At 33.9% G+C, this 25,598-nt stretch overlaps 1 protein-coding gene across 2 annotated transcripts; it reads left to right on the top strand.

Moving 5' to 3' along the window:
- Positions 1-14,495: 14,495 nt before the first annotated feature.
- Positions 14,496-24,452, top strand: LOC122276129 (probable inactive leucine-rich repeat receptor-like protein kinase At3g03770). Of its 2 annotated transcripts, none has more exons than XM_043085622.1 (9): positions 14,496-14,829; positions 15,438-16,973; positions 17,806-17,939; positions 19,744-19,984; positions 20,361-20,566; positions 20,674-20,726; positions 21,162-21,273; positions 23,669-23,953; positions 24,098-24,452. In XM_043085622.1, the coding sequence occupies exons 2-9, from the start codon at positions 15,632-15,634 to the stop codon at positions 24,161-24,163; spliced, it is 2,439 nt and encodes an 812-aa protein (XP_042941556.1). In that variant the 5' UTR covers positions 14,496-14,829; positions 15,438-15,631; the 3' UTR covers positions 24,164-24,452. The 2 variants fall into 2 exon arrangements, with proteins under 2 accessions (XP_042941556.1, XP_042941557.1); XM_043085623.1 differs by lacking the exon at positions 14,496-14,829 and adding an exon at positions 14,836-14,972.
- Positions 24,453-25,598: the final 1,146 nt, after the last annotated feature.

The raw sequence follows: 25,598 nt of genomic DNA, 5'->3' as shown, positions 1-25,598 counted from the left end.
GTCTTGTCCTTAAAGGGGCTGAATTGCCTCTTGTTACCTCATTCTAGTTGTTATCTTGTTTTGTAATTACTCTTTCTCTTGTATAAAATACCTTGAGTCTTGTGTCATTTTGTTCCTTTCGTGTTTCTCTTATTCTTTGTTTCTTGGACCTAATTACTAGTTGGAACAAAACAATGTTGTATTGTCTTGATTTAGTTTAATTAGTTCTGAAAGAACTTGAGTGGCAAAAATCTTGAGGTAAAAGGCAAGAGAATATGAGATCATTATTGGAAAAAAGCCAATTTAGAGTGAAACACGAGTGGAATGTCATTATTTGAGTGTAAACACATAAGGGAGAGCGTGTGAGGTCTTTTCCACTAACATTCTTTTTGTGCAGTACATACAATGTCTCATTAAAGTGACTCGTAACCAAAGAGGATGTCAAATAATTCATTTATGTTACAAGCCATGCAACAACAACTTGAGCGGTTAAATTTAAAGTTGGGCGAAGTAAGGAATAAGATGGAACAACAAGGTGTATTGATTAAAAATTTGCAAAGTGTGAGAGATAGGAAGAGACGTGAGCCTAGTATTGAGAATAGGTATGATAAGAATGAAGAGAATGGCGAGTCTCTTGTTGTTAGGCGTGCTCCCAATACAGAATTTAAGATGAATGATATAGAGCAGCAAAGAGAGAACATTTTTCATACTAGATGCCACATCAACAACAAGGTACGTAGTATGATCATTGATGGGGAAGTTGTACTAATGTTGCTAGCACTACTTTAGTTGAGAAATTGAATTTACCTACCTTGAAACACCCTAGACCATACAAGTTGCAGTGGTTGAATGATTGTGGGGAGGTTAGGGTAAATAAGCAAGTGTTAGTTTCTTTTTCAATTGGGAGGTACAAGGATGAGGTACTTTGTGGTGTTATGCCTATGCATACTGGCCATATTTTGTTGGAGAGGTCGTGGCAGTGTGATAGGAGAGTGATCTATGATGGGTTTAGAAACATATACTGTTTTGAAAAAGAAGGAAAAAGAATCAAACTTGCTCTTTTAACTCCAACACAGGTCCATGAGGACCAACTGAAGTTGAAACGTGAGGTTGATCAAAAAAGAAAGAGAGAAAGTGAGATTGATAAAAAAAAAAAAAAAAAAAGAGTAAAAGTGAGGTTGAGCGAAAAAGAAAGAGTAAGAATGAGATTGAAGAAGAAAGAAATAATGAAACCTCAAGAAAAAGAGAGTGTGAGTTGAAAAAAAATTGTGAGGCTGAGAGTTCAAAAACAGATGTTGAAAAAAAGAGTGAAAGAAAAACAAAGTGTAAAAAGAAAAATGAGAGTGAAAAGAAAAGTGAGAGTGAAGAAAGTGAGAGAAAAATAAAGAGAGAAGAGAGTTTTTATACTAAGACAAGCTTTTATACTGACGAATTTAATGACTCTTTGCTTAGTGTTGTTGTTTCTTTGTTGCAGGGATATATGGTCAAGATTCCAAGCGGAGTGTTTATTAGATTGCCACCTATTAGAGAGATAGAGCATTACATTGATTTTGTACCCAATGCAACAATTTCTAGCCGACATTTCTTTGAAAAACATGAGTCCTTAATGCACTTGAAAGGACAAGGCAAGTTGAATAGAATGCATGCCAAGTGGGTGCAATTCATTGAAATCTTTCCTTATGTAACCAAGTACACACAAGGTAAAGAAAATTTTATGGTTGATGCTTATGCAAGAAGGTATGTCCTTGTCATCATTATAGATGCAAAGTTATTGAGACTTGAATATGATAAGAACTTGTTTGTTAATGATGATGGCTTGGCTAGTGTGTATGGAGTACGTGAGAAAGCGTCATTTTTTCATTTATATAGACTAGATTGGTACTTGTTTAGAGAAAAAACACTTTGTGTGCCTACTAGTCTTATGCGTGAGTTGCTTGTGCATGGATGTGGTTTGTTAGGACATTTTGATATAAAGAGAACTTTAGACATGTTGCATGACCATTGGTGGGAGTACTACTTGCCATTCATTAAGTTTGCATATAGTTGGAGATGTTATTTTAGTATAAAGAATATTTTAGGCATATATTATATGAATATTGGTGGGAGTATTGTTTCCCATTCATTAAATTTGCATATAGTTGGAATGGTCCCTTTTGTATAAAGAAGAGTTTAGGCATATTGCATGAATACTTTTAGAAGTATGGTTTTCCATTCATTGAGGTCGCATATAATTAGAGTGGTCATTTTGGTGTAAGGAAGACTTTAGATATGTTTCATGAACGTTTGTGGAAGTATCATTTTCCGTTCATTGAATTGTTGCATGAATGTTTACGAGAGTATTATTTGTCATTATTAGAGTTTACATATAATAAAACCATGCATATTACTATTTCTCATTCATCTTTTGAAGTTGTTTTTGGCTTTAACCTACTTATTCTTTTCGATTTAATGCCTTTACCTGTTGATGACAGAAGTAACTTAGATGGACATTTCCAAATTCTTGATAAAATTAATGATACTTCATATATAGTGGATCTTCCCGGTAAGTATCATGTGCTTGCTATTTTCAATGTTACTAAACTATTTCCCTTTGATCCAGGTGGAGATTCGAGGTCGAATCCTTTTGAGGAGAGGGAAAATGATGGGCCTCAAGGCGGACCAAGTCTTAAAGATCAATTACAAGATCAAGAGCTACGAAGATCAAGGAAGCTATGCATGGATGGGGGTGCAATACACTTGAGACATGTTTAGCAAGAGCCCAATATTCAAGATGGGCTTGAGAGGAGAAGATCTAGTTTTCATCCATGTGATACGCTATAGAAGACACGACTTGGATCTATTATTATTGAAGGCCTTTGACTTATTTATTTAATTAAAATAGCTTATTTTATTAGTTTAGAATAAGTGGGCTTGAAGATGTCAGCCCACACATATTTCTTACTTCTAATGAACTAAGGTTTTTGGGAAAGTCGTATTTTGGCCAAAGGGATATTTGGAAAATTATTAATTTATGTGAACTAGGGTTTTAGAAGTTACTGTAGAGTGGCACCGTTCACGCTACAGTACCCGCGGCTCACTTAGGGTTTTTAGGGATTGTTATTTAAACCACTTGTAGCCTCATTTGAGGGGGAAAGACATTTTTTATTGAATTTTCATTGTGAGTGAGTGTTCTCCTCTTGTTCTTAATTGAACTCTTGAACTTATCAAAGGTAAATCACAACCTTTGTCGCGTTCCTCCTTATAATTTGGGTTCTTGAGACGGGATTTCATTGGATCTAAATTTTAATATAATCTAGGTTCTTGAAACGAGATCTCAACGGGTCTAAATTCTCCATCCATAGACTTGAGTTTGGCGTTCTTGGGTTTGTTTTCTAATATTGTTGTTGGGTCTCAAAGCGAGTCGATTGAGGTTCACATCAAAATATAATATAAACTATCGGCTGGTTTGGCAGTTTGAACCAGGGTCTGAATCGACCGACATCCATTCTTATTAATTTCTCACTGACCGACTGGTTTTTCACCGATTTCAAATGGTTCCTGAATCTGGCGGTTGGTCTGCTTCATAGACGATCAGTCCAGCTAGTTCCTGCACAGCCTTAGCACGAGTTGCTCAATGGATTAGCTTAGTAGTTGCTTTATTTATTGCTTGTACGTAAGGAGCTTGGTCTCTAGTACTCTTATGATTATAGACCTTATAGACTTATGCTGTAATCAAGAACGTCTATCACTTTAATCTTTATGTATTATGTTTCAAAACTTTTGGGTTATATCTCATTTGGTACATAGTATTGCTCAAGAAAAGAAAGTTATCCGCTGCAAATATTGCATATTGATATATGCATGTTAGATGCATTGCATCTTGATTTGTCAAGAACAGGGACAAGTAATCTTATGTTGTATGTTACGACGCTTCAGAGTTTGTCTGATTCCAAGCAAAATCTGGAGGCATCACATACATGATCATAGAACATATCACTATCATATGCATGATGAGCAATATTATTAGGTAGAGAAATGATATGGTTAACTAAAAATAATCAAACCACAACTCTCAAGAAGTGTTTTAGGACCTTTTCTCTCCATGCTCATTCTCATGTGTAGTAACTTTCCTAAACATGCGGATCCAAGAGACTTTGATTTTATATATAAAAGGTCTTTGCACAACCATGAAGTTAGCAATTCATTGCAAATCTCACTTAGGGTCAGAACAATATAAACTTTTGATTCTAGTTAACAAGTCCAACTGCAACTTTTAAGAATATACAAGGTAAGCACAAATATCATTCAGCAAACTTAATTTGCAACTTATGGGTTTCATATGAATCCCTTGTACTCAACAATATCATGTGAGATACCAACCTATATTTTTCATTCAGGGTAAAGCAACTAGGGCCTTTGCCCCTAAAGACAATCACAACAGTTTAGCTATTACTTTTAATGACTTGTCTAAATCACATCACAAATTCACTTTATCAAGTAAGCCATATTACCCCTCAACAAGATCTCAACCTCTAACTCCCATGAGCCAATCATAATGGAAATATTAAATAGTGTAGGCAAAACTAGATTATTTTTGGTATTTTTCATCTCATTAATTGTCTATGAATTTTGAACAAGAGTTCCTAGAAATTGTTTTTCTTATACACAAACCAATGTCCACTACCTTGTAGTATAGGAAACCACCCATTAAGAGAAAATTAATAATCTAAGACAATCAGATTGTCATCAACATTAACTCTCTTAAAAAGACAATTTTCTAGGATTGTCAACAGTGTTCAAAGAACCTATTTAATAATGACTAGGTACATTGGATAGTTTTGAATAGATAGTTCATTTAGGCCACATGCAAACAGTACTAGCAATATTCATTTGCTTTTTGTATAAAAATGGTATAAGCAACAATCATGCGCTCTCAATACTTTGCACCTAAACATCACAAAAGCTAACCATCTAATTCTTCTACAAAAATCAACTATTTGACTATTTCAAGAAAAGATTTAATAAATGTGCAATCATTGATTATCTAAAAGCAACTCAAATAGTGCCAAGAGATGCATACCTCTATCAAATTCACTTTTCCTTTATCAATCAGATCAACAACCCTAGGTTGAATCATATCAGTGAAGTGAAGTTAAGATTTTATGTGCAATAAATGCAACCTATGACGTTTTAGTAGCTAACTAGTGATATCCATATTTCTCACTTACTCAATATTTTTTGTATTCTCGAATCCACAATAGGAGGGAAAAGAAAACTTTACGAGAAATTATCTTAGCCTAAATCTATCTTTCATCAATGTAATCACAAGCATGATTTTTAAGCTTAATTAAGTTGTACCTAATTAGTCAAACTTTTGCCACGGTTACCATACAAACCTCCAAGATGCTTAGTATTACATTACTCTCAAGGGGTAATCTTAAATTCATATATCTGCAATAATCTATTTGTTCTTGCCAGACAGAAAGAAACATGAGCAAGATTACCAGTTCTAATAACACAAAGAGGTGCACTGATAAAACATTTAAAATGAATATGCTAATCAAGAATGTCTTCAACACTCTAGCATATTTAGATTTAATGTCTTTACTTGCTAGACATACTAACAAGTTTTAGAGAGCTTGTACTTATCTGTGAGTTAATCTAAATTGCTTCAAGATTATAATGTTCAACCTCAAATATAGGAGCAATTAATCTTTGCGTTACAAAAATAACACGCAACTTCCTTAATTACTCACAAGATTCTTAAAAGCAAAATAGTGGTTTAACTCTATCTCATAGTTGATCCCTTCAATTTCTATGAAATATGGCAGTCCATGCGTCCCACGCACACTTCCAATATTATTTTAGACCTTTCAGAGCTTTCTACAATAATGATAGTCTAAGACTATCTGACACTCATAATAATCTTCATTTGTTTCTAACTATTTCTCATAAAGGAGATTAATGAGACAATTAAGTCGCATACGCAATCTCTAGACTTTCTTTTCGGTGATCTCAAAGTTACTAAGCTGTAAGCATTTAATTGCACCCATATATAAGAAATTTGTTGCGCTAATCTAAGTCCAAACAAAAAAATTGATACACGTCACAAGATTGAAAATTTACTAAGCTTCCTAATCATCTCTTGCTCAAATTTATATCGTATAGGAGATTAGTTCCAAATCATTCTCAACTATACTCCCACTAGGGGAAAAGTAGTCTACTGAGCTAGTCATATGCAAGAACAATTCCTTCCTAAATCAAAGAAATCTGTTTGGGCTAATCATAAGCATGGACACTACAAGCTCAAGCTACTTAATTCTATATTTTATCACATTCAAAAAATTTGAAAACTAATTCATAAAATTAGCCAAACAGATTCTAATGATAAAATAAGCTTACACAATTACATGTAATCACAATACATATACGAAAAATCATCACATTTCATCCAAATGGTTATTTTCTACTGAAAATAATAATATAGGCAATATAATATAAAATAAAATACCTAACAAATGTGATAAAATCATATCATAATATAATGCCATGCATGTATTTAGTAACTTTAATTACATGCAAAAAATAATTTCAAATAAATATTCATGTGCCACAATGACATGTTGAATTAATAAATCAAATCAGAAACACACTAACAATAGACTCTAGGCCAATAGTTGAGTTTATAGTGTGTGTGAGTTTCAAAACACCCTTCACTTTTGCCTCTAATGATCCAAAAGAAAGTGAACTTGGATCAGTTGGATGTGCTATGCACCAAGCACACTGGGTCGTGAGCCAAGCATGCACAGGGAAGTCTTGGCCTATTTGCTGATCATGGGTCACAAAACAATGGTCCAACCGTAAGGCCCTCGGCTACCCCTACATGCCTAACAACCATGCAGGCTCTAATTGCCTACTAGGCCGAAGGCTTAATTGCTAAAAAAACCTAAACTTTACTTCTTCCTTTTTTGGGTATAAATTGAGAATGAAATGGGCCGGGTTCAAAACATTAAAAAAAAAAAATAGTTGGCCCAAACTCATTTGTCAACCCAAGAATTGAAACCATCACAAGTAGCAGCTTGTAACCGCCTCCTATTGCAAGCGTGGTTGGCATTCATGGCGACGTTGCATCTCTTAGCAAAAGCACTGCGCCGTAGCAACGCTTCCCCATGCAGCATAACATGCGCCGTAACAATGTATCAGAGCTTTCCGCACCATCCTCGTACGCAACTCTTCCCATAGCAGAGTTTGCCATACTGGCCAAGTGCGTAGTGGTCATACCACATTAAGGTGTTTGCACTTTCAGGTGTGCGACATCAAGTGCAGCGAGGCTTTATGTACGCTACCATCAGCCATGCGGTGCTGCCACCTACAACACAAATGTAGCTCTGCATGCGGCCCATCACATAGATTTTCCTACAGCAGAGCCTGCGGCACCACCATAGTAAGACTAGAGCAATACTCATATATTTCACAGCTTAAATGTCGCGACTAGAAAGAAATATACTAGAGAGAGAGATTTTCTACTGTTATACTATAAGTACCTCATCCAAAGGGGGGAGGGGCTATGCAAATAGCCCTTCTAAGTGTAAGTCCCCGGTTAGCCATTAAGGTTCAGCCATCAAAGCTTATGAATTGGCTATTAAGCCACTTCATAATCCTTAGCTAAGGAAAGGGGAATAGGTGTCCACTACAGATGCCCCTGTATTCACTTGCTAAACCAGAAATGATAACTGGTGTAAAGAGCTTCAGTTTGTTGTATTGTGCCAAAGAAAGTGAAGCAAACTTTGAGAGGGGATTGAGAGAGGATAGGCTAGCTACTGGAAGTGTGAATTTCAGATATGAAATGAAAGCACAGGTTGGAAATGAGAGAGAGGGGTTTCGGTATAGAGGGGAGAAGAGAGGTTTGAAGTTTAATGTGCTTTTTCAATGGTTTTTTTCTTGAGCTTAATGTCTTACACTTGACAGGAGGAAAGTTGCTTTGTGTGTGAGTGGTGGGATTTGGAGGCAATGCAGATGGGTTAGGCGGGTGATGGCAGCCGGAGGCATTGGGGAGTTGTGATGGTGTAAGAAATGCACTAGGTGGTAAGTCATGAGTGGGCACTTTGGAGAAGGCATTTGGTACTTAGTGGAGTACTACACGTGGATTTGTGTGGTACTGTGGACCTGTTGTACAGATGTACTATGAATATTCTTTTTTTTGTCTACCAAACAACAAGTGTTGATTGGTCACGTGGCATGTGGCATGTCACATGGCGCAACGCAATCAACCCTTGTTTTTTTTTTTTTTTTTGTTATCAAAGTCAAGACGTTCTTAATAGGATTAAGTCGTCTTTTTCTTCTCTCGAAACAACTCCTCACTAGGTCGTCTTTTTTATTTTCTTTTTTTTTTTTTCCTCAAAACAACTCCTATTTGGAAATAAGGATCTTCTATTACTGGAAGAGGAAGCCACTCAACTCTACTAATCCCGAAATCACAAGCTTGATTGAAAATGAGACAATTTAAGATGTCACTCGACAGTCACTTTTAATTCTATTTAATCGTGAATATATATACCACTCAACATGACGTTTGTGGTGGCGGGAAAGTGAAGATATTGACATTATTGTTTGCTTGAGAAGGAGATTTTTCTGTATTCAATAACTTTGTCGAGAGGTTCTCCTTTGTACTGATAAGACATAATAGCAATTCTCTCTCTCTCTCTTTTGGTCGTATATGAGGATTTGTTAAGAAATACAACTATTATCAGATATTTTCAAATATTCTCTTATATTTCTTTTTCAAAAACTACTCAAACATAATATATTTTTTAAATTTAAATTTTTAACTTTTTTATCTAATCATTACGTAATTTTTATAATTTTTTCAAATTTTTAAACAAAACACTTTTACAAACATAATATTAAAAAATTATATTCAAACAATATTTTAATTTTATAATATTTTTATTTAATTTTTTTTCTTATTTTTCAAAACTCAATAAAATATCTTAACTCAAACTATTTTAATACTATTTATATTATGAAATATTAAGGTTACATTTAGATATTAAGATGAGATGAGTTTAGTTATGAATAGTAATATTTTGTGGAGATGAGTTAACTTTTTTAAGTTGAAATGAGTTTAAATTTTTTAGTTGAAATGAATAAAGTAAGTTGAGATGGGTTTAATTTTTTTATGAAAAATTAAAAAAAAAAGTAGTAATGAATTCTATCAATAATTAATTTAAAATGAGTTGAATTGAATCTAGCAAACAAACAATATTTGACTCTTACCACATTAGCTCATATGCTCTTGCATTAAGTTGAAACATTAACCCAGCATAAAGAAATTGAAATCCAGTTGTAGTTAAGCCTTTCGTGAATCCATCAACAACCTGACCAATAATTGTGGAGATATGTTTGATGTGAATGTCTTGGTTCAACACTCTCTCTCTAAAGAAGTTGTAGTCCACCAAGGTTGTCACACCAGATGTCTGGAGCCGTTGAGTTGAAATTGGAATATATCAGCATTTAATATGCAGCATGTGCAACCAATAACATAAGGCCAGGGACTCCAAGAGACCAAAGAAAATCAGCCAAGATGGACAGCAAAGCCACTATGGGATTGTCGGTCACCCAAGGATCCAACCCAATGAGTCACAAAACATATATATTTAGGTATAAAGTCACATTCACTTTCAATATTATATTTTAGAAGAATAATAATCATTTTATTTTAATTTAATACTTCCCAGTTATTATTGCGTTTATTTACGACTAGTTTTATCAAACGATTATTGGTCATTTTGGAAATTTATCGGTTTTATTTATAATTAATGTTAGTATTTTCTATGATTTTTGTAATTTTTTCTTGAAAAATGCTATCATGCCGCTTCAATTACACCATTCAGTTGGTCTGAGTTGCCATTGATTTACTAAAAAATAAAATTTAAAAAAACACAAACATGCATAAATGAGTAGAAAGAATTTAGGTTTCATTTTTTTTATTTTTTTTATTTTTATGTTTTCAGATGTCATCTTGTTTTGAATTTATTTTTTATTTTATTTTTTTAATAAACCACTTGATATCACATTTTTGTACCACATCAATTGAGGCAAAGTGAGCGGTATATATAACTGAAATGACATAATAGCACTTCTCTTTTTTCTTGCATCTAAGGGTCTGTTTAGGAATACAATTGTTCTCACGTATTCTCATATATTCTCATATATTTACTTTCTAAATATCACTCAAACACAATATATTTTTCAATTTCAAATTTTTAACTTTCTCATCTAATCATTACATAATCATTACAATTTTTTTTTTACTCTCAAACAAAACACAAAACTGATCTATACAACTTTTCTAAACAAACATAATATTAAAAAATTATATTTAAATAATATTTTAATTCAATTCTTTTTCTTATTTTTCAAAATTCAATAAAATATTTTGGCTTAAACTATTTCACTATTATTCACAAATTATTTTAACACTATTGATATTCTAAAATATTTTTAATATCTTAACCAACATGGCCATGCTACAAGTGTGAAGAGTAAATGATGAGGCTTCAGACGTCATAACGTGGCTTCGAGATCCCATTATTTATGCACAAATGATAAAAGCACATACATTATTTGACGAGATTGATATGAAATGGCGTAAAAATGATAAAAGCACATACATTATTTGACGAGATTGATATGAAATGGTGTAAAACTTTACTGTTCAACCGGGTTTCAAACCCGGATTGGAATCTAGACCGGGTTATCCTAGGTCAGACTCAGACAAGAATTCGGATAAATCCGGATTCTAAAAATTCGTGTGCCAATTTCAGGTTGAACCCCATTTTTTTTAACATAAAAACCTACGTGTTTTGAGTATTTTTTCATGAAAAAATTGTTGATGTAGCATTCAAACTCTATTTGTTTAATTTTATAAAATAAAATTGTTTATAAAATAATATTATATGAAAAGCACATATTACATTGTTTATATGATATTGATAGCATTAGAAAGATTTTATAAAATAAAATGAAATCAAAATGAGAAGAGGAGTTTCCAAAAGGTTGGTGAGAGCGTAATTCATCGTGGAGATATGTCGAAATTCTTCTCAACTTCTTCACATCGTATCCAATTCCATCCAAGTTTTTTTTTTTAATTATATATAATAATTTGTTATTATTAATATGCATGCATGATGAAATTTCTCACCAAATCACTAATTAATAATTCCCAGAACACTAGCTGGATCCAACGTATTGCTGAGTAGTCATGACATAAGAATTTAGGCAAGTAAAAGAGTGTTTATCCAATAATTTAGAAAGAGTTTTTGGACGTTGAGATTTGAGAATTAACCAGCTTGCTTTTAGCATGGCAGGTAGGAAATGTACGTAAAACCTTTTGCATCATGTTTACGTATATATGTATATGCATTCTATAAAATTATATGGTGAGGGCATGCAGTAGCGAATCAACACCAACTTATAGGCAGGACTCAGGAATTGTTTTAAAAAAACTAGGGTACCGGGTTTTGAATCCGGGTTTAGGGTTTAAAATGCAGTATCCGAGTTTAATCATGTGGTTATCGGCTTGGATTTTTTCTCAGGCCGAAATCCAAGTTCCGGAACTGGATCGGATTTTATGACCAGTGCTATGTCAAATTTTACTATTCGACACATTTTTCACACAGTGCATCGAACAATAAGATTCTTATTTCGTATAAAACATGCTCTCTAGAAGGAGTGACAGTGAAGATTTAATTTAGAAGAATATGAAACGGTGGCAGGTCTCTTTAATAAAAAGAGGTTTGTAATGAAACGAATTAAAGCTGAAAGTATTCGTGATGTGGAATATCTTTAGTTCATATAATGGACAAAGAGATCAATACTGTGGGATCGATGGCACTTCATGTGAGGTGTTTTTGATGAGAAGAACCAATCATCCTGACAAGGAAATTAGAAATAACCAAAATGTTTTTATGCATGGAATTAAATATTAATAATCTCCTCCTGGAAAAAGAAATATCAGTGTAAGAAATGAATAATCTCTTTTGTCTTAGTTAGGTCTGGAAGTTTTTTTCTAATACAAAATTTTATCTCATCTCATCTCATCATTATAATTTTTTTAAATTTTCACGTAAAATGTAATAAACAATTCAACTTTTTTAAATTTTAAAATAATAATAATAATTAAAAAAATTAATATTTTATTTAACTTTTAACTTTTATCTCAAATTAAAAATTCTCATCTCATTATCCAAATTTAACCAGATTCAGGATTTCTTACAATTTGTGATGGAAGTGTTTTAAAAAAATAAATGCAAAATATTTCTGTAAATTAATGAAAATTAATTTCACGTAGGATAAAACTACTCTGTCATTTGAAGTATACTGATGAAGTTGCCACTTTGAATTCGACAAGCAACAATTTTTTGTTTTATTTTTACTTTTTTTTTTTTTATAAAAAGTCGATGACATGACTGTCACGTGACAAGGTTATGTCAATGGGATAACTTCATCTGTACATATCAAGTGGCAAAATAGTAAGACTCTTTCACATAACACATAAGAGCCAATCAAATAGGGGATGTCGTGATGGCAGCTAGTAAAATGGAAGAAGGGATTTCTGATCCTAGTACTATTGAAATTCTTGTCATGTTTAGGAGGCAGTAGTTACGTGCAAATATGGAGATTCATAATCTCATTCTTGAAAATAATTGTTTTAATGATGATTTCTGAGTTATTCTTTTGCTCCTCAAAAAGTGTTAGTGTAGGAAACTAGAAGACTCATGCAAATGTTTCAAAATTGCCGTCTTTAACATGACAATCGTCTTGATAATGAGACTGCTCATAAGCTTGCTAGACATGTTTGAAGTGTTGTAAATATAGAGATGTGGTGTAATAGTATTCTTACTCATGTATCCCTAGTCGTATGGCTCTCTATAAACATTCTTTGTATTGTCTATAATTGATAAATATCAAGTTGTTTTCTTATAAATATATATAGCCAAATAGTTGGGTCAAAAGTTTCATAATTTATCAGCACATCTTATTTCTAAATAAAGTTCAATTATTTATCGCTGAAGCCAATTATATATATATATATATATATATATATCAAAGCATATTCGAAGGTTAAATGATTAATCACTTCACTTGCGTCCACGTCTAAATTATATAGCGCAAGGCCTAATAATAACTACTTATATCATAATACATCATCTAATTAACTTAAAAAATAGTTTTGTTTTAGAATAAACAAGAGAATAAAATCTCTTTTATTATTATTATTATTATTATTATTATTATTATTATTTTACAAATGAAAATTACTTGCGCATATATTTATAATCTCTAACCATATTTGGGGTAGTTATTTTATATTTAAAAAAATGGTGGTGCTAGTTTGTCACCCAGTTTTGATCGCTGGTCGTGCTTACCAATACAAACTTTCATTTTTATATTTTTCTTCCTTTTCTTTTTACATTTTTTAACATGTTTAAATATTTTTAAAAAAATATATATATATACTAATATACTAAAAGTCATTTCTTCAATCATTATGTAAAGAATTTTTTTTAAAAAAAAATAAATATATGAGCAGTCAAAATAAGGAGACAAACTTAGATAGCATAATCGCATTTTTCTTAAAACAAATTACTCACAAACGATCATAAAATTTTACATTATTTGCATAATAAGTTTTTATTTGTAAGAAAATTAATTTTTAATTTTTTATATAAATTAAATTAAATTATGTGAAATAGTATATAATTTATAGTATCTTATAAATAGAATCTTAAAATAATAATAATAATAATAATAATAGATATGGAGTGTAATCCATACGTATTGTAGAATTACAGAGATTATTTTCTGAGAAAATTGATATTTTGATTTCTAACTAATTTTTGAAAATTATTATTGTTATTCTTGCAAGAGGTGACAAAAAGAAAAGGTCATAAATTATTAAAGAGTTCAGTGTCAGGATTTAGTAGAAGAAAGAGAAAGTGAGAGTGGAGAAGGGAGCCGCCAAAAGATAAATGATAGTCGGTGAGTTGGCAATTATTCTGCAATTATTTACAAAAAAAAAATTGAATAAATAGGATATTGAGAATTTTATATGTAAAAATTATAATTTTAAATAAAAAAAAATAGTTATAATCGTGACAATCATTTTTAAAAAAATAAATATAAAAATTTATATAAAAAAATTAATTTTTAATAATAAACTTTATTCCTTTTAAAATGATTACAAAATATTTACGTATTTAATAATTATATATAATATTATTTTTTTAAATAATAGACTTTATTTAAAAAAGAAAAAAAAAAAAAAAAAAAAAACTCTACAACACTTATCTACTCTACCACTATAGATAATATTACTTCTGCCAAAAGCAAAAGCATGCAATTTTCGCATGGGGCCACAGCATCACAAATCGACAGCGCGAGGGAAAGCGAGAGGTTACAGTCTGTGCCGAACGCACCTTTAACCTCTTTGACGTTTCTTTCCTTATAATAATTAAAATGTACTACAACGTAAGATCCCATCAACTAAACATACTAGACTCAAAACACTCGAAAATTAAAGGGGTTCCATTCTCCTCTAGAATCTTTCTTTTGCTTTTGCTTCTCCAACTATGGCTTGGCTTCCTTTTATGACCTCTGAAAAGTATGCCAAAACAGTTGCCAAATAAAGTAGAAGTGTTGCATTTTCATTGTTCAGCTAAATGTAGTGTCGGACTGTCGGTTTGTGACTAAGCTCGTTGTGCGTGGAGGATTGTGTAAAACTTGGCTCTTGCAGTTTCTTCGAACCGGTCACCAAATTGTACTTGCTCAAACGCGAAATTTCTCTGGGAAAGAGCCTCTCATGTGTCGGTAAGATTTATTTTAGAGGCCTCTCCTTTACAGGTTTATGTATGTGTAGTTGAGAACCTTCCTGTCACCATGTTATCTTTGTGTGTGGGTTCTGTTCAATTGGGTCGTCTGAAAAACTTGCAGGGACTTTCGTGTAATATGAGGTTTGCGTGTTTTCTCTTGCTGGGTTTCAGTTTGGTGAAATGTGTGTTCCATGTGAAGTGTTTATTGTTAGCTGGATATTTGTCGTTAGTTCCTTTTTCATTCCCAATTGTGGTGTGGAGGATTTGGTTTTGCGTAATTAACTTCATTTAGAAGTCACAATCCTCGATCTGGTTGGTTTTTAAATTTTTTATTGACTTTTGGTAACAAGGCTGGAGGAAGGCTTGAGCAAAAAGTTGTGGGGGTAGAGCTGGCTGTAACTATTCCAGCTACATATGATTTATACGTTCATACTAAAACATAATCAATCTAATAATGCAATTTTAACCTGAAAAATCTTGTCTATTTGCCATAATATATAGGATTATAAGTTTTGGGAATTGACAAGCCATAAGATTTTTGGTTTTTGTTGTTTTTCATTTTGGGTCCTTAGTAACTTTTGCTTTATTGCATAAATTTGGTTGCAGGGATTTCTTACATGGGAACTTGAGCTCCAGTAGCTAAGCAGATATGAACGTCACTCCTCTTTAAAAACTGGCTAGAATATCATAACCAGTTTTGTTGATGCGAACTTTCAACTTTGCTCTAATCTTTTGGTCTTTCAAAGCTCTGTAATGCTTCCTGTGCCTTGCCTCTACAACTGGTTTTGCATATACCGTCAATGGCAAAAATGTTCCACCAGTCTTTGCTTCTAGCTCTTTTTATTATTTTTCCTTTTATTAATTACTCAGAGCAACTGCATTCCTCTCAGGCTCAGGCCCTCTTAAGAATTCAAAGACTTCTAAACTTTCCATTCATTTTAAGCAGCTGGAATAATAATACAGATTTCTGCAACACCGAACCAAATCCATCTTTAACTGTTGTATGCTATGAAGAAACCATAACCCAGCTGCATATAATTGGCAACAAGAGAGCTCCACTTTTACCTCGGAATTTCTCATTGGATTCCTTCGTAACAACACTAGTTAAGCTTCCCGACCTCAAAGTCCTCACATTGGTTTCTATCGGTTTATGGGGAACTTTACCTGGTAAAATTGCGCGGCTTTCATCTATAGAAATTCTTAATGTCAGTTCTAACTTCCTAGATGGCACCATCCCTCAAGAATTTTCATCCCTAACAAGCCTCCAGACACTCATACTCGATGACAATATGTTTTGTGGCCAGCTACCAGATTGGTTGAGTTCACTTTCAGTTCTGACTGTTTTAAGTTTGAAGAAGAATTTGTTCAATGGGTCTCTGCCAAGTACATTGAGTAATTTGGAAAATCTTAGAGTCCTTGCTCTTTCCCATAACGAATTTTACGGAGCTGTCCCTGACTTCAAACATTTGACAAACCTTCAAGTGCTTGACTTGGAAGATAATGCTTTTGGACCTCAGTTTCCTCAACTCGGTAGCAAGTTGGTCACCCTTATCCTGAGCAAGAACAGGTTTAGGTCTGGCATTCCTGTTGAAGTGAGCTCCTATTATCAGCTTCGACTTCTGGATATATCTTTCAATACATTTGTTGGGCCGTTCCCCACATCAATCTTAGCGCTGCCTTCTATTACTTATCTGAACGCTGCAGGGAACAGATTCACAGGAATGCTTTTTGAAAACCTATCGTGTAGTCCAGGCCTTGAATTTGTGGATTTGTCCTCAAATCTTTTGACTGGAAGATTACCTAGCTGTCTACTAACTGATTCCAACGAAAGGGTCGTTCTGTATGCTAGGAATTGTTTGGCTACTGGAAAGCAAAACCAACATCCATTTTCATTTTGCCACAATGAAGCCTTAGCTGCTGGCATTCCTCCACATCAATTGAAACAGAGAGAAGCTTCTAAAGCGGTTATTGCCTTGGGTATAATTGGAGGAATTATTGGAGGAATTGCACTTCTTGGACCAATTTTCTTGATTGTTAGAAGAATTAATGCCAAGAGAGCAACAAAATTTAAAAAACCCCTGACAAGATTAATAGAAGAGAATGCATCGGCAGGGTACTCTTCAAACATACTTTCTGATGCAAGTATATTTCATCTCTCACTCTCTCTCCCCCTCCTTTCTCTCATACAACAAATGTGTGTGTAGATGTTTGTATGCATGTATGAGTATTTGATTGTGTGCGTAGTGGTAGACACCCATTTGCATATATTTATTCATGGAAGTGGAGAGACTGATTTGTTCATGCTCAAATAGACTGTTTTTTCTGTTATTATAATAACAAGAGGAATATATGTTTTAAAGCAAAATAAATAGGTTCTTCTACGTTAAAAATGTTGCATTATTGGCTTTAATACCACAAATTGTCATATTCTTTCACTTTGATAATACTATATGGAGGAATGCGCTCATATGTATATGTTTTATTAAGGTTATTTTTGCATTTTTTTCATGTAGCAAAACTTAAAAGGAGACCCTGAACTCTGCTTAGTTTCTTTTAGTCAATGACAAATAAATTCTGCTCTACTATTTTTCATATCGAAATTCTGCCCAACATATAAAAAAACGAATTCTCAGTGACATTTATGAAAACTGAAGTGACTTTTGTTTTACATTAGGAAGAATAGGAGAAGACTCATCAGAGTTAAAAATAACTTGCTGAGAATACAGCTCCTTATAGAGTTGCATGGCAAAGAAATTTTTTTTTTCCGTCAACCTACGTAGTTGTACTTCTAGATTTTGTTTAGTTGAATTAGAAGATATTCAAAACAAAAGAGTATGTATTTTAGTTTTCCTGTACAATTGGTTCAAGGATCTTAATTGTTAGAAATAGTTGATGGGGAAAAATTAACGAAATGCAGTCAAGGCTTCCTACTTATCATGTATCTGACATATGATTTATTTGTCCTTTTCTTAAGGGTATATATCACAAACAATGAAGCTGGGAGCACTTGGCCTTCCTGCTTATCGAACCTTTTCCTTGGAAGAGCTTGAGGTGGCTACAAAAAACTTTGACACGTCTGCTTTTATGGGTGAAGGTTCTCATGGGGAGGTATGCAAATCCGGTTTACAATATAGCGGATACTTTGATATAAAGCAGCATCAATGCTCAAATTTTCTTTTCAATCATGAAAGTTTTGGGGTTCCTTTAGATATTTCGTATGTTAATTTGATAGTTTCTAGTATGGAACTGCCTTGATTAACCATCATCAGTATGATTTAAGTTGCAATATATAACTGCTTTTTCCTGATGAATTCCATAAAAATAAAAAAGAAATGGCTGGATTTTTCTTTTTTCAAATTCATACAATTTTGCTTTATTGCATAATTTTGTTATTTATTGACTATTACTAAAAGATATACTATGTTTCATGCATTTTACCATAATATTTTATGTTATTGTTGTCACTGTTAAGCAATTCTAACTTACCAGTTTTCCTTTTGTTCATGGATCTTAAAGTGTTTGCCTTACTTTTCTGGTGTCATTATTCTCTATTTAAATGAAAAATTAGGTTTTTTTTTTTTTTATAATTTTAAATGAAAAAATTAGGTTGTTTCTTCATATATAGTACAATTGAAAAACTTTCTTGCCAACATCCTTGCTTTGTGAGGACGTCTAGAATTTGTTAAGAACTTTCCTACTAAGATAAAATTGTTGGTTACCATGATTTCGTTATTCAAAACATACAGAATTAACAAGATTAGATCTTTTTCAGATTTTCAGAAGTCAAACATTAGTTAAGTATTATATATCGCAAGTCTTGTTGAAAAAATAAGATTTTTTGCCAGGATGCTCTCATATTTTGCTTTTGAAGTTGTCAACCTCCTTTGTTTGAATTCCTCTCAGACGTGTAGCAAAAAGCTTCAGAAATTCGAAAGAATTTTCTCTTGTCTACGTATGCCATACGACCCTAGGTGAATTCTCACGCTATATTCCATGTATAGGCGGCGACCTCAAACCAAAACCCTAACAAATTTGGACTTTGACAATTTGACTTATCTGAAGTCTCTATTAGTTATAAATCTTCCTAATATTGGTTTACAATGGTATTTTAGAATCTGTTAATTATTTTAGAGCATTCTCAATTTGCTAATTACAAAAATGGACTTTGACTTATCCCAAGTCTATATCATTCGCTAATTATTCTAAATGATTTTCTACTGTGCTAAGAAGAAAGGTTGGATTTGGGACTGTGGTAGTTAACATTTTTACCAGTGGAGGATAGGTGTTGAACCTTTGGATAGGGCAAAGTTTGCACTTTTGAGAGATAGTTTTCTCTTGTCAAGTTGATCATAAACAAATAATAGAGGTTTGTAAATGAAGAAGTTGAGAAAGAAGAAATAGAACCAAGTACTCTGGTAGACGAAACATTTCTAGTGGCAGTTATCTCTCACTCACCTTTTCTTAAAGGAACAAAAAGAAAGAAAAAAACTGATAGACAAGAAAGAGCTCTGATACCATAAAACAGAATACAATCTCAAATTTGATCTTATATTTATACCATAAAACAAAGGGCTCCACATGCACACCATTTCAGTATGAGGAATTCCTGTGTTTATTTGCCAAATATGCTTACCACTCTAGTTGATAAGATTTACAAGTAACTAAAAGAGAAACAAATTTTTACAAGATAGGTTTATTAATACTGTTTTATTTATCACAACTCTTTTGGTTCTTATAAGTATGCAATATGGTCTGTTGTTTATCAAATACATTTCCTGTCGTTCATCGTCTGGACTTTTCCAAATAATTCAATGCTCTTTCTTCTTTCATGTTTACCCAAATATGTTTCCTGTTGTTCATCATATAGAATTTTCCTAATAATTCAATGTTGTTGCTTCTTTCATGTCCTCAGATGTACAGAGGCCGATTAAAGGATGGTACTATTGTAGCTGTTCGATGCCTGAAAATGAAAAAAAGCCACAGTACTGAAAACGTGATGCCTCATATAGAGCTGATATCAAAACTCAGACATCGCCATTTGGTCAGTGCTCTGGGACACTGCTTCGAATACTACTTGGATGATTCAAGTGTTAGCAGAATATTTCTTGTCTTTGAATATGTTCCGAATGGCACGCTAAGGAGCTGGATCTCTGGTAATTTAAGTTAAATTACTGGTACTGCCTTCATATTAGGCTAGATCTTAGGGGGGTCGGTGAACATCTTTTCAAGGGCTCGTCTGAATCAAGTCCATTTTATTAAACTAGCTCACAGTTGATGATTCCTCTATAGACCTTTGATTATATATAAAGATCTAGTATGGAGTTTTTTATATGCCTTCTTTGGGTTCCAATATCTGATTTGCTTTTAAAATGTGTAATTGTTTCCACCCAATCAATTATTGATTTGCTTCTAAATCTCGCCAGAGTGTAGTGACTACAAAGCACCAGTTGACGTCCTCTGTCCTGAATTTTTTATTCAGTGTACATTAATTTAATTATTGGTCACTATTTCTTAAATTCCATTTCACAGAGAGGCATTCTCAACGGTGTCTTACATGGATGCAACGAGTAGCAGCTGCAATAGGAGTAGCAAAGGGGATTCAGTTTTTGCATACAGGGATTGTACCTGGTGTATATTCCAATAATCTTAAAATAACAGATATTTTATTGGACCAGAACCTTGTTGCAAAAATTAGCAGTTACAATCTGCCGTTATTGGCTGAGAATGTGGGAAAGGTAGCTTTTTTTTTTTTTTTTTTTTTTTTTCCTTTCCATTGAGTAGTTTATTCTTTTCCTCAGGGCAAACACTTTAGTTTTGTTCTCACCCCTTCTCATGCTTGCAGGTTGGACGTGGGATTTCATCTAGCGGATCCAAAGAACCTATTGTTAATGCAAGGTTTGTAGTCAAAACTTCATAAGATTTTGAAGTGGTACATTTTAATATTTCAGGATTATGTCACAAGATATAAAGACTCATAGCATACGATGAAGAATGAAATGTTGTATGGTGAAACCTATCTAATAGGTTTAGAGGTTACCTCATGTGCATGAAAGATATGGCTCTTCCTCGGGTTTGAGCAAAAAACTACTTGTGGTTGTTCTCATTTTCCTATGAACACCTCTCAAGTCCTTCCTGAAAAAAAGAAAACACAAAAAAAAAGGAGAACAAAAGAAAAAGAAAAAGCCAATTCACAATTGATTTATATGTTTTTGAACCCCCCCCCCCCCCCCCCCCCCCGGGGGTGCCACACACACACGGGGTAGTGTTGCTATGGTGGTTATAATACACATTTTTTTCATGATATTCTTGTCTTCAAATATTACTATACAGGGTCAAAGATGAGGACAAGAATGATGTTTACGACTTTGGAGTGATATTGCTCGAAATCATTCTTGGGAGACGATTAAAATTAAGCAATGAAGTGACCATTTTAAATGATCGGGTAAGAATGGTTCTGTTATTTCTTTTTCCTTTTCAAAATCTTTCTTGAATTTATTGTGCATTTCTCATTTTAAACAGAAAAGTATCATTGACAACCAGTTATATGGTTCTCATAGTTAGGAGATGCGAGGTGAATTCAGTTTACTTTGTTGTCAAAATGGTTTATCATTTAATTGTCATGATTGGGCTGTAACACCCAATTCCCCTAGGGTTGTGAATAACATCTATTTAAAAAAATAGAGGGACCAGTAAGCTACTAACCTTGCCTTTGAAAATTTTTCTTCTTAATGAAGCGCCAGGTACAAAGGATTCCATAAAATAAACAAAGTCATCATTTATTAAAACACTAAATATATAAAAAAGAGTCTATGAAAGTACTTATAATCAATCAAGTCTCGTGTGCTTAACAAAATAACTTATTAAATTGAAAATCATAAAACTAAGCAAGTCATAACTGTCTAGGCCTCCGCCTCGCCTCCCTAAGCCAAGTCCTGTCTTGCAGTTCCATCTTCATAAAGATCCTCACATGGGGTGGTTAAAACAAACATACAAAAATGAGTCGAATACTCCATAAACAACACATCATACAGTAAACATAATATAAACATAGGGTTTCTTGGAAAACATGCATAATCATAGTTACATATGTAAATAACATAATCTGAACTTTGCATAAAATGCCTTATCTTTCAATTGTGTTCATTGGCCGGTATCTACTGTTGACCCCCGTGAGTTAGGGTTAGCAAATCTTGAAGATCTTGATTCTACTCATGGCCACGGGTTGGAAATCCATACATAAAGATGACAAACTAGGTGCACTACTAGCGTGTCTATCCTGGCAATGCAATGTGCCCCTTAACTTCATGGCACTGTCTTCACTATCATAACATAGGCCATTACGTATCGTAACAATCATACCTCATCATATTTTACTTGCATACTTTCTTGTCATACCTAAATCGGGAGGTGCGTGACGTGGAGCAAGGCTGTAGCGGTTGACGTGAATTGGGGCTGGCCATGACTGGAGACGGGTGCACCCCTACATGTCTGGCTGCTGTTTCCTCTTCTGTGTGCGTGCTTCCATAGGAGTGATTTGAAGCTGGAGGACTTGGTTGCTTCTGGCAGAGGCTTGCAGTGGTCTCACGGTGGGTCAGCTCGGTGCACTCAGCAGCTGGCAGCGTGCTTGGTGTGATGCAGTAGGGTGCGGGATGTTGTTTGCCATGATGGTTGCTGCATGTGGCTTGCTGTGGTGTAGTTTTTGACCTTGTTGCAGCGACTACGTGAGGCAAAAATGGCTTACAGTGGCTCCGCTGCAGGTTTAAGGGTGGGCTACGGTGGTGGCACGATGAATGGCTGAGGAGCAGTGGTTTACGGTTGAGGAACGGAGGGGCTATGGGCTTACGGGTTGCTTGCTACGCATAGAGAAGCTGTTTCCGATGGGTAATGCTTGGCCTGGAGGTGGGACTGGCTGAGCTGCCATGCGTGGGATCCCATGGAGGCTGCGTCTTGCTGAAAGAAAATAGAGGGCTGTTGTAACCCTAGGGCTTGAAGGAGACGACGAGTGTGGACATCAATTCCCATGTTTCAGATAGTTAACTGCATGTCTTTGTGAGACGGAAGTAATAAGAATTTACAGAAAGCTATGTTTCAAGTACTCAACTATGATGGAAGACACCATTGAATGTTAGCATTGAGGCTCTTCTTGAACTTCCCAAAAGAGAAAAACTCCTGGAAGACCCTGATAACATCATCCTTAACCGCCTCTCAACAACACTGAATGAACATCATAGTAAAACCATCTGGGTCTGGTGCTTTGTCTCTAGTCATCCTTCTAACCACTTGATGAACGTCTTTCTCATTGAATGGCCTCTCCAACAAAGCAACACTTGGTTGGTCAATTGCCCCAAATGATAGACCATGAAAGTTTTGGCCTCCATGTGTATTGTTCAAAAAGCAACTGTTCTTAGTACCAGACAATATGAATATTTGGAGTGCTTCCCAAATCCACATGATTATAACATCACACTGGTTTTTCTTACCCACCACCCTCATTGTTTTCAGTTTGTATGTTCCTGTAATAGCATTTATCAATATTTTGCCCACGCAACTGAGTTCCATCCTCCTCCAGAGAGGATGAGCACAGTGAAGGAGGGGTTATATTGATATGGCCCTTTGATGTTTTACAATCAAATTGAATAATACAGGGAATATTGATATTGCCCTGCCACAAAGTTTTAGCTCCATAAGTGTTGTTCCATTCTCAATATGTCATTTTATTTACTTGCCATGGGCTATTAGAATTCTGGTTAATAATTATTGTATAAATAAAAAAATAAAAAATCGAGTATCTCATGTAATGTGTGCATGACTTTGTACAACTCTTGAACACCATGCAGTTACAAGCATGCATTGCAGCTGATGAGGCAGCTCGAAGGAGTATGGTTGATCCAGCAGTGCACAAGGCTTGCTTGGACAAATCATTACGAACAATGATGGAGATTTGTGTTAGGTGTCTACGTAAAGACCCAGCAGATAGACCTTCCATTGAGGATGTTCTCTGGAACTTGCAGTATGCAGCCCAAGTTCAGGATGCCTGGTGTGGGGAATCTCAAAGCGGTGAGGGTTCTCCAGTTTTGCCATCACTATCACAGAAACTCGCCTTCCAGTGGCAGGACATACAGGTTCTTATGTTTTTATCTATTTCATGGAAGATTGTCGTTTATGATATAGCTACTTGTTCAAAGGTCGGATACTTGGGTACAATTTGTCATCTCCTATTTTCAAACTACACCAAGTAATTAAAATAAAAAAATATTCTACTGCAGAGAGATGGAAGCTTCAAGAGGGAAAGGGGACATGACACTAGTACATCAGAAGAGTCTGTCCGGTAAAGTTGTTGGTTTGATGCTCTGTTTTTACTTGTGTGACAGGCGTGCTAGATGGTTTCTCAAAGTCTTGAATGCCCTCCACTTTTTTAGTACTTTGAAATGGTGTAATCTTCTCAATGAACAGTTGAAAATACCTGTTTATATTAAGGTATTCCATGTGGGAAAAACAAAAAGATAGTTTTTCTTCGTTTCTCTTATTTCTTTTTTATTTTAGATTATTCCAATGTCAACAATGTTGTTGGTGCATATATGTAGTTGCTATAAGCAAACGACAGCTTCATTCTGGGTTTTATTGTAGTCTGGAACTGAGTATGCTGGTAACCTAAGGCACCCCAATTCAATTGAATTAGTGGTGACAGATATGATCTCAAGGAAAATGGTTAAAAAAAGAACTACAAATATACACCGAGAGAAGTTTGGCAAAGCATTTTGCTGTATTAAGATGCCCCTAATCGAGTTCAATGAAACTAATAAACATGCCTTTTTGGAGAGACGTATATTCTGCATCCTTCAGTTTTTGAGAGAAGGATTCCTAGGGAGTGAGAAAGGTTTTCTTGAAGAAAAGTTGTCTTAAACATAGGCGAAATGGTACGCTCTGCAAACATAGAAACAGGAAAGTTTTGTTTGTGATTTTATTTTATTATTATTATTATTATTTGTGGCTGCTAGTAAAGGTTAGCACCGATTGCATCGGAGTTAATATCTCCTAAATCCGACTCTGACTCTATCATTGTTTGAATCTGAACTCTCTCTGACACTGATTTCAAGAGTTAAATTTGGGTTTTTTTATTATTATATTCTTAATTTTTTTATTGATATTTAGCTTATTTTTAAACAAGACTTTACATAGAATAGATTTTTTTTTTGTGGGCTTCCAAGTTTCAAGTTTAATAAAAACATTTAAAAAATAAAAGCCTAGAGAGATTTTTTATATGAAATGAAAAAAAAAAAAATCAAATGTTATGCAAACCTGAAAAATAAAAATAAAAATTTAAAATAATTAAAAATATACCGTAGGCCCTTTACTTTAGGTTATTTTTTATATACTATCATTCATAATTTCATATTAGAGTCTCAAACTTCAAAATCAACTAAAAACAATAAAATGAATATTTAACCATCTAGCCAAGTCCCCAAATAACAACTAACAAATAAGAGCAATCATGGGCCATCATGGTCCAATAGAAATACCCATCATCCAATCATTCACTACTCAAATAGAAGCCAACTACAACAACAACAACCAACAAAATTAAACAACACAAATTGAAATCAACTACACACCAATAAGATAAAAACAAATATTAGGTAGCCTTCACTTGTTCCCTTTCCAAGTTGTGCCCTAAATCCTATTTTGGGCTTTTTCCCCTAAATCCTAAACCAGGCCCTATTTTTAAATCCTAAATTTAATTTTCTTATTTGTTTTAGTTATAGATTT

Source organism: Carya illinoinensis, chromosome 9, assembly GCF_018687715.1.
Source record: "Carya illinoinensis cultivar Pawnee chromosome 9, C.illinoinensisPawnee_v1, whole genome shotgun sequence".
Taxonomy (NCBI): domain Eukaryota; kingdom Viridiplantae; phylum Streptophyta; class Magnoliopsida; order Fagales; family Juglandaceae; genus Carya; species Carya illinoinensis.
This window is presented reverse-complemented; position numbering and strand designations above follow the sequence as displayed.